We start from the raw sequence: 9,960 nt of genomic DNA, 5'->3' as shown, positions 1-9,960 counted from the left end.
CACACACACACACACACACACACACACACACACACACACACACACACACCCTTTACAAGGGGGCCTCTAGCCAAATTAAGCTCTACTACTTCAGAGAATGGTCTTTCATGGGGTTACCCAGTTCCCATCTCCAATCATATGACACTAGAAGGCCAGCATGGTGATGCTTACTCAATAAATGTTATTTCAATCCCAGGCTTTAGAGACCAGTCTAGTTCTGGCCTTGCCCAAAGGATATTATTCTAAAATAAGATAAAAGAAAGATGAGAAGTGAATGCTTTCCATCTGAGGATTCCTGAAATTCCAGGGAAGATCTATAACCATTTTGGAAATTGGAGTGATCAGTCTAGGGCAGATTCAAGGTCCCTGGTATAAAACAGGTATCTGAGGATCTCTAATTATTCCAGATTCATATTGATCATGTTGATCCAGATCTAGTCTTGGGCAGGCAGGCAATGTTACAAGGGTTGGTGGTATGAGGTTCATAACCAAGGACATTCTCTCCCATGGTAGGCATCATAGTGTCCCTAAGGCCCTGGTCAACTGCATTCTATCAGTTCAATTAAACAGACATTTGTTAAGTATTTGGCATGGACTCTGCCTGGTACTAAGTGCTGTGAAGGATACAAAAGAAGGACAGGGCCCCTTCCCTCAATGAGCTTATAGTCTTGTTGGAAAGACAAGCCCTATAACTGTACAAGGAAGCCAATAACAGATACTAGAAAGCAGATTAAGTGCCAAAATATGTGGTAGAAATGATAAATGCCATGACAAATGGAGGCATGTGATATGGGCTAAAGCATTTGAGGAAGGCTCTGGAGTTGGACCACAAAGAATGGTTAGAATTCCTATTGGTTTAGAGAAGGGATGAGGACATTCTAGGCAAGAGGAGCTGAGGTGTGACAAGGAGCATGAACCTGGTGTTGGGAACTAAGGAGAGATAACACTGAATAAGTAAAATGGGACACAATTATAGAATGCCTTGAAGGGACCGGGAGTTTGGACCAGGTCCTACAGGCAATAAACATTTTTGAACATAAGGATGATGTGATCAAAGTAGTGTTTTAAAACCAACCTAGTCTCATTGTCCAAAATATTGAAGGGATTGGAAAGGGAAGCCTGGAAAAGGAGGAGATCAGTTAGGCAACCATTAGAATATTTAGGTATGAGCTGATGGGTAGCTATCCCATGCTCATTAGCACCTTGCCTTGCTAGCTGAAGAGCTGAATAAGTTCGATTCAGTCACCATTCAACAATATTTATTGAATTCCTATGATGTGCAAGCACTGATCTTAGGACATTGGTACCAGCCTTTTGTTTGGTAATCTATTTGCTTGCCCTTGGAAATACCCAAAAGGGATCTTGGGATGACCAGGGAAGTCAAATCTCAAGGTTAGTGGGCTCCTAGCAGAGCAGAGGGGTCATGACTCTAGCAATAATGATGCTGATGCTGGTTCAGTAGGTTCCTAATGGGACTTCCTTAGAATCCTAGAGAATCAGAATTACTACTTACTGGGCAGCTACAGACAGGAGGCCCCACATCTTGCATGTGCACACCTGCAGCTACCAATGCTGTAATGGAATGGAAATGATACCAATCAGATGGCCCAAGTTCCTAGTCCCAATTCTCTCTTGACTTGTAATCCCCACTGAGCCTGAGCTTCTTGATCTATTAAATGAGGGGGATAGATGAAGTCAACTTTCAGGCCCTTTTTAGTTCTAAAATACACACACACACACAATTCAGATACACACAGAAATACACATACTCCTTATTCCCACATGTGTATACACTCACCATCCCTCATTACCTACTTTGATAGACTCATATATATACCTGTCCCCACTATTACTGGACCATGCCCTGCCTCCAACTGCTTGATTATATCCCACTTGGTAAGAATCTGGTCACCAACTACCCACCAGCTGGAAGCTGTCACCAGACAGCTCTTCCTATGTCCCAAGAGAGATCCCCTCCCCCAACCACCTGGAAATGGAAGTCTCTAATATCTGTAAAACCCCAATACTTTCCCCTTCCTTCCCCCTGCCATCCTAAAACCCTGGTTCACCTCTATCTCTTGCAATATTTGGCACCATCCCTACTACTTCTTGCCACCATCCCAAGTCTGTGTTCCTGGGTGTGTGTGTGTGTGTATGCATTCATATGGGTGTGCATGCTGCATGATCAAAGCCTGCAACATGGGACAGTTCCCTGGTTTGCATCTTTAGCTCACATCTTTAAGTTCCATTTCAACAAGGCCTTCCCCAAGGAAGGAAAAGGGAAGACAGTTGAGAGGTGATTCATTGGTGAGCACTGAAGTCTGGCTGGTTGGTTCAGGCTGTGACCAGGTGGGAACAAGAGGCATTGAGACACACTTGAGACCACTCCTCCTGGCAGTTCCTGAGGAACCTGGGGTGGCGTATGTTTACAGTCAGTCCTGGTTGCTGGGTATTAGGCAGGTGAGCCCAAGTCAGAGACTGAATCCTGAAGCCCAAATGATGCCAGGTTCTAGACCAGAGGTTCTTAAGTTGGGACCCATGAACTTGGTTTTTTTTCAACATTTCGATAACTGTGTCTCAAAATAATTGGTTTCCTTTGTAATTCTATGTATTTTATTTTATGCATTTAAAAACATTATTTTAAGAATAGACTTCCCCAGACTGCCAAAGGTGTCATGACAAAAAAAAAAAAAAAAAAGGTTAAGAACTCCCAGTCTAGATATTAGTAAGTGTTCTGCTGGGAGAAATAGATTTGAGGCACCCACACTGCAGAAAGGTACCAGCTAGCGTCAGTGGACCCCACTGTGACTGTGCCCTAACTGCCTTCTGTGCCTTGGAGAATTGGTATCTACAAGACTACCCTCTGACATATTGTTTCCCTGGACATGAGAGGGAAGGTCCAAACCCAAGCCAAGTTCCCTACAAAGAAAAAGACCAGAAGATTCTATCTTCTCTCCCAGCCACAATTCCCAGAGAACTCTTCTACTCTTACCCCCTGATACAAAAAGGGGTCTTATAAGGCAAAGACTTAATTCCCCCTGGCTGATATCCAACCATCAGGCAAAGTGTTTCTACCTTCACCTCTCTGTTTCAGGGTTTCCAGACCAGCCTTAGCTGAGTCCAGGGCCTGCCCCTGCCTCTCTAAGGCGAGGTCCTGATTCACAACCCTCTACTTTGCTCCACTCTTGGCTCTGTTCTCTTGCAGCTGCGTAGCTCCTTCAACAAAGCCTTTAGCATCAAGAAGGGTCCCAAGTCAGCTTCTTCTTACTCTGACATCGAGGAGATTGCCACACCCGATTCTTCAGCCCCATCTTCACCCAAACTGCAGCATGGCTCCACTGAAACGGCCTCACCATCTATCAAGTCCTCTAACTCCTCCTCTGTGGGCATTGACGTCACTGAGTAAGCCTCCCCCCTCAACCCAGGACTCTGTGACCTTACCTGCCTGAGCCAGGGTCCCATACTTGGAAGGTGTTTCCTTCTCACCACAGTATGTCTGAATCCCTAGTGTCCTTCAAGGCTTAGCTTGCCATCTTCTATGTGAAGCTTTGTCTGATCTCCTCCCCCAACTGCTAGTGATTTCCTTTTCCCTCAAAAAAAAAAACCACTTTGTATTTATTTTGCACATCTCTTGTGTAGGGAGGCCTAGTAGCATAAAGGATAAATTAGGAAAATCTGAGTTCAAATCCTACATGTAGCTGTTTGACCCTAGGCAGGTCACTTAAAATCTCTGTCTCCCAAGAAACTTAACTGTTACTATTATCATTATTATTATCATTATTATTATTATTATTATTCACACTAGTATAGCACCTACTCTGTACCAGGCATACTGTGCTAAGGGTTTTACAAATATTATCTCACTATATCCAATATTACCTCACTGTATCCTCACAACAACCCTGGGAGGTAAGTGTTATTACCAAAGAGAGGTTAAGTAATTTGTCCAAGGTTACATAGCTAGTAAGTGTCTAATGCTGAATTTGAACTCAGGTCTTCCTGATTTCAGGTCCAGAGTTCCCTATACCACTGAAATCATAAGTCCAGTCAACATCAATAATGATATATGTGTGTATGTGTATATACTTGTATAGATACATGTTGTCTCCTTTGAAGAAACTGTTTCATTTTTGCTTTTGTGTCTCTAGTTATCTGACACAAAGTAGGTACTTGATTAAATGTTTGTTGATTGATTGTTTTGACTGATGCTCAATGCAGGTCTCTGGAAATGCAATACTAGGAAATTACCAATAATCATTCTTCTTTAACCATCTTAGCATGGGGGTAACATAGGGATTACCTTCCTCCTTAATAGAGAACCCAATGATGCCTTGTGAATCTGGAGGTACTGGGGACACGTGTCTATATCTTAGTCCCCCCCAGAAACACCCTGAAATCTTGGTATCACTGAAGGCAGCCTTGTCTGTCTGAGACAATGCTATTCCTTACCCTAATAGGATGTTCCATGCCAACGAGGAAGAGGAGGAACCAGAAAAGAAAGAGGTATCGGAGCTGCGTTCAGAGCTGTGGGAGAAGGAGATGAAGCTCACAGACATCCGATTGGAAGCTCTCAACTCTGCCCACCAACTGGATCAGCTCCGGGAGACCATGCATAACATGCAGGTTAGCACAGGGCCAGAGAGCTGGTGGGAAAAGGGAGGAGGGTCTGGGTTTTGCTGAGCCCCAGAAGTCCCTAAGCCCACTCCTTAACTGCCTGCTCTCTCCCCAGCTGGAGGTGGACCTTCTAAAGGCAGAGAATGACCGGCTGAAGGTGGCCCCAGGTCCCTCATCTGGTTCAATCCCGGGGCAGGCCCCCGGTTCATCTGCTGCCTCATCCCCACGTCGTTCCCTGGGTCTCGCCCTGGCCCACTCCTTCAGTCCTAGCCTCACAGACACAGGTACCTGCTGGAAGATGAGGGCATTCAAGGGTGGGGAGAGGGAGACCCACATCATCTGTCCCTACTCTGTCCTGCAGGGGCAACCTGAGCGCCCCTTGAATCCATTTTCTTCTTTCCTGGGGATTGTTAAAGTTTTAGTGCTTTAAGGTTCACAAAAAACTTTACTTATATTACCTTATTTGAGCCTCACAACAACCCTGTTAGGTAGGTGCTATTTTTATCCCAATCTTACAGATGAAGAAACTGAGGCTGAGAAAATTTAAATGATTTACAAAGGTTTACTGAGCTAGTAAGGATTAACATTCAGGCTTTCCTGACTCCAAGTCCAGAAATCCACTGCATTTAGGGACATTTAGACACACTAGAAAGTTGATCAATCCAGGTTACTTGCCTATTCTGTGCCTCAGTTTTATCTTTGGGGTAACTACAAAAAATTAGGGGATTAGTTGAAATAGCTGTGGAAGACCTAGGGCAGTTAGTGTTTTCCCAGGGCTTTTATTCAGCCTTTCCCATCAACCTCCACAGACCTGTCTCCTATGGATGGCATCAGCACCTGTAGCTCAAAGGAAGAAGTAACCCTTCGAGTAGTAGTCCGAATGCCACCTCAGCACATCATCAAAGGGGTAAGGAATTGGAAGGGATGGGGGTAAGGTGCAGTGGCATTGGGAAACCAGAACAATACTCAAGTTATGTCCAAAAAACCCCCAAACAAAACCCTGGAATCTGCCTTCTCTTTAGTAGAATGTGAGCTCATCAAGGTCAGGAACTGTTTCATTTCTGTTTTTTGTATCCTCCGCATCCTTGGCACATAGTAGGAGCTTTATAAATGCTTGCTGAATGGAGATTCCTAGAGGGTTCCCAAACTAGAGCTTTCCCCTATTGTTGGGGACTCTTCTTGCCTAGCTTCCTCAGAGATCCAGACAGAATATTCACTGGCCTCTACTTTGGGCTTTCAGGACTTGAAACAGCAGGAGTTCTTCCTGGGCTCAAGCAAGGTCAGTGGTAAAATTGACTGGAAGATGCTGGATGAGGCCGTTTGCCAAGTATTCAAGGTAAGAAACCAGTAGCCTCTTCCCACTGGGTGGATCATTCACTCACGGGGTCTTGAACTGTGATATCTGTGGGTTACCTAAAAGCTTAGATGTTTTACCAAGAAGAGATGTTAGCACTTGAATGGGGACAGTAATCTCCACCTCAATCCTCCTTAATGTTGTCTCTGTCCTTTCCTCTATCTCTTTCTATTCCCTCTCTTCCTTATCTTTTGCTGTATCCACCTTTCTCTTCTGCCTACTACAGGACTACATTACTAAGATGGATCCAGCTTCTACATTGGGCTTGAGTACCGAGTCAGTCTATGGCTACAGCATCAGCCACGTGAAGCGAGTGCTAGATGCTGAACCCCCAGAGCTGCCACCATGCCGTCGGGGTGTCAATAGCATTGCTGTCTTGCTCAAAGGTCAGTCCTTTCACCAGGGGATAAGAAACATGGAATGGGAGTAGAGGCTTAACAAAAACATTAGTACTTCCCCTCTGATCACCTTCTTGGGTGATCTCTAAACATGAATCCTAAATCTACTTCTCTCAACATACAGTGAGGGATGCTTCCCAGGATCTGATACTACTCTAGGCTTCTTACCTGGGCTTTGTGGAGCTTTCCATGAAGCCTTGAGGAGAAATTACTTTAAGCTTCTCGAGAGACTTCCTGGACAAAGGCTATAGAGGCCCTTCTGGGTCCACTTCAATCCTTAGGGTTCTAACCATGGCTTCTATTTCCTGGGGTGGTGGATGTAGGTCTAAAGGAGAAGTGTGTTGACAGCCTGGTATTTGAGACACTGATCCCCAAGCCCATGATGCAACACTACATAAGCCTTCTTCTCAAGCACCGACGTCTCATTCTCTCGGGCCCCAGTGGCACAGGCAAGACCTACCTGACCAACCGGTTGGCTGAATACCTGGTGGAACGCTCAGGCCGAGAGGTCACAGAAGGCATCGTTAGCACCTTCAACATGCACCAGCAGTCTTGCAAGGTACCTGCCCCCCCAGGATACCCTATGAGTGCTGGCTCAGTTGACCAAACTCGTCCCAAATTCAGTGTTAGCCTAAATTCTCTTCCCCTAAACACTTCTCCCTTCCCCTCTCTAATCTTTCTTTATGCCTTCTTTCTACTCCCCTCATCTCTATCTTATTCTTTATCTCCTTTCCTGGGCCTCAATTTCCATATCTGCAAAATGAAGGTGTTGGACTGTGATCTATATTCCTCTTCCATTTCCCTTCCTTCTCATCCCTCCTTTCATGCCCCTTCTTCCTCACTCTATTTTCCTATTGAGAGATTTGTCCTTCCTCTACCCTATGCCTGATCTCTTCTCTCGCCATCCTTTCCATTTGATTCTCTCTTAACCCTATCCTCTGCCACAATTCCCCAAACCCTCTCTTCTTCTCCCCCTTTTCTGTCCTCCTTAGCATCATCCCTGCCCTCAGGCTTTCTTTGAAGCAACGCAGAGAGCTGAATATAGACAGTCAAGTTCTCCCTGAGCCCCTTGGATTTGGTTCAAACCTGGCTTTCTATGATAATAGCTAGGATTTATAGGGCACTTTATGGTTTTGCAAAGAACTTTGAGTTTATCTTATTTGATCTCTAGCTAGGATAGGCAGTTCCCATCAGTACTGGTTCCATAAGGCCTATGCCAATCCTTGAAATTCATCATCCATAGGACCCTAGGAAATTGTATTAATGCTGGCACCCCTAGGAGACTTGGAGGTCATTGCTTAGGAGGACAGAGAATCTATTTCTGCTTAGGAACTCTCCGGGTTCATCAAACTGATTCAGAGACACTAAAGAAACCCTTAACTAACATGGCCTTCCCAGGGTCCTTAGGACCAGGGGTGACTAATCAGCTCTTCTTAAACTATGGGTTGTGACCCCATATGGGGTCCTGACTCACAGTTTAAGAAGCACTGAAAGGGTCATGAGAGGAAAAAGTTTAAAAAGCCCTGAGTATTAGATCATGAAAAAGGACCCCAGTTCTACCCAGCATCAACCCCCAAAAAGTGGCCAGGTGAAAATCTGATCATAGGATGTGATTGAAGTTCTTTGGCTATGAAATATTTGGTTCTGGATTAGTCCTGAGGTTATCTTTTTTTATGGGACCTCATCCACTCCCTCCCTTTCCCCCCCAGGATCTGCAATTATACCTCTCCAACCTAGCAAACCAGATTGACCGGGAGACAGGCATCGGGGATGTGCCCCTGGTGATTCTACTGGATGATCTGAGTGAGGCGGGATCCCTCAGTGAACTAGTCAACGGAGCTCTAACTTGCAAATATCACAAATGGTGAGTCAAGGCCAGAAGCAAACATATGCTTATGGGAAGCTAGGTTTCCATGTCTATCAGCTTTCTTTGCATGGTATTGGTATGGCAAGAAGCAACATCTGAAACAAATTTGTTTGTTTGTCTTGTCTCCCCTCCCGTTCTCCTTTTCTCCATAGCCCCTATATCATAGGTACCACCAATCAGCCTGTGAAGATGACCCCTAATCATGGTCTGCACTTGAGCTTCAGGTAAGGATCCCACTCCTGGGCCTGGGCAGATGTTCAATGCCCTTTTCCATCTCCTAATTTCCCTCCCTGTCTCCTTTTGCCTACTACCCACCACAAAGAACTTGTACTCTAGGGTTTATAGCCAAAGAGGCTGAGGCAGCAAAAGAAAAGAAGCTAGCAGGGCAGCTAAGTGGCATAGTTCCTCAAGTCAGGAAGACTTGAGTTCAAATCTGGCCTCAGATACATAACACTTACTAGCTGTGTGACTCTGGGCAAGTCACTTAACCCCAAATGCCTCACAAAAAGAAAGAAAGAAAAGAAGCTAGCAGAACTCTTGGTGTTGGAAAAATGCAATGAAGGAATATACCCACTTCAATAGTGTCAAGAAGATCACTGAAAGAGAAGTAAACCCCTTTAGTAAGAGAAATCATGGATTAGAGCAGGGGTTAGCAAATTATGGTCTGAGGGCCAAATCCCATCCCATCACCTGTTTTTTTTACAGCCCCAGCTAAGAATGGTTTTTTACATTTTTAAATACAGTAAAACATTATTTAAAGACATAAAAGCCATTCTCAGCTCACAGAGTGTCCAAAAAGCAGGTTGGATTTGGCCCATGGCCTCTAGTTTGCCAGTCCCTGGATTGGAGGGTTAGCCCTATCATCTGGATTCTCAACTAGTTCTGGCAGGAGGACAGGCTATTAACACCGAAAGAGGATTATTTTAGTAGAATGAATTCACTTCACCAAACTTTAAAAGTCTACTATTGATGAAATGTACTATGCTAAGCCTGGGATACAAAAGTGAAAAACAGCACCACCCTTACCCTGAAGTACATTATAAGGGATTGGGAGAAGAGAAGACATACATGAATAAGTATGACACAAGGCAGACTGTGATTAGAAAGAGAGCCAGACAAGGTACACAAAGGAAAACTGTGGAAAGAAAGAGACCATTTTAGCTGGGAAAATGAGGGAAAGGCGTCATGAAACAGGCTGGCACTCAGTTAGGTCTGGAAGGAAGAAAAGCATTTCAATAGGCAAGATGTGGAAGGAGTGTGTTCTGGGCAGAGAGGTGGGAAAATGAGTAGATAGTGAGAAAACAGAAAGAGCAAGTGTAGAGACAACTCTTTCCATAGAAGTCAAAAAGAAGTAGAAATATACCTTGATAATTCAAGGGGTTAGCAGAATCAAGAAAAATTATTGTTAGGCTAGAGAGACGTGAGCATATTTGTGGGCATCTGAGAAGGAGCCAGTGGAGAAGAAGAGATTGAAGGTCCATGGGAGACCATTGATCCAAGGTTCTTGAAGGAAATGGGAAAGAAACTGGATGAAAGATAGAAAAGTTTGGTCTTATCCAGGAGCAGGGCCACCTTATTCTCTGAGACTGGAGAGAGGGAGAGAGGTGAAAGCATAGAGGGGTTTTTCAGATTCAGAGATGAGTTCATGTTGGAAGAACTAAATCTTGGTCAAGGATGCAAAGACATCTCCTGGAGGAGAATGGGGTGGGGTGGAGTGAAATTGGGGA

General features: G+C 44.7%; 1 protein-coding gene across 5 annotated transcripts in view; it reads left to right on the top strand.

Annotated features, from left to right (window-relative positions):
• Positions 1-9,960, top strand: part of NAV1 (neuron navigator 1) — a 344,868-nt gene that overhangs the window by 329,979 nt on the left and 4,929 nt on the right. For all 5 annotated transcript variants that reach the window (XM_027843396.1, XM_027843395.1, XM_027843394.1 and 2 more), the window contains 9 exons: positions 3,206-3,402; positions 4,458-4,623; positions 4,730-4,898; positions 5,424-5,521; positions 5,855-5,950; positions 6,195-6,354; positions 6,690-6,925; positions 8,076-8,230; positions 8,386-8,457. In XM_027843396.1, the coding sequence (XP_027699197.1) occupies positions 3,206-3,402; positions 4,458-4,623; positions 4,730-4,898; positions 5,424-5,521; positions 5,855-5,950; positions 6,195-6,354; positions 6,690-6,925; positions 8,076-8,230; positions 8,386-8,457 (1,349 nt within the window). The remainder of the gene's footprint in view (positions 1-3,205; positions 3,403-4,457; positions 4,624-4,729; positions 4,899-5,423; positions 5,522-5,854; positions 5,951-6,194; positions 6,355-6,689; positions 6,926-8,075; positions 8,231-8,385; positions 8,458-9,960) is intronic.

This window comes from Vombatus ursinus, unplaced genomic scaffold, assembly GCF_900497805.2.
Source record: "Vombatus ursinus unplaced genomic scaffold, bare-nosed wombat genome assembly UNPS02014909.1, whole genome shotgun sequence".
In the NCBI taxonomy this organism is placed as follows: domain Eukaryota; kingdom Metazoa; phylum Chordata; class Mammalia; order Diprotodontia; family Vombatidae; genus Vombatus; species Vombatus ursinus.
This window is presented reverse-complemented; position numbering and strand designations above follow the sequence as displayed.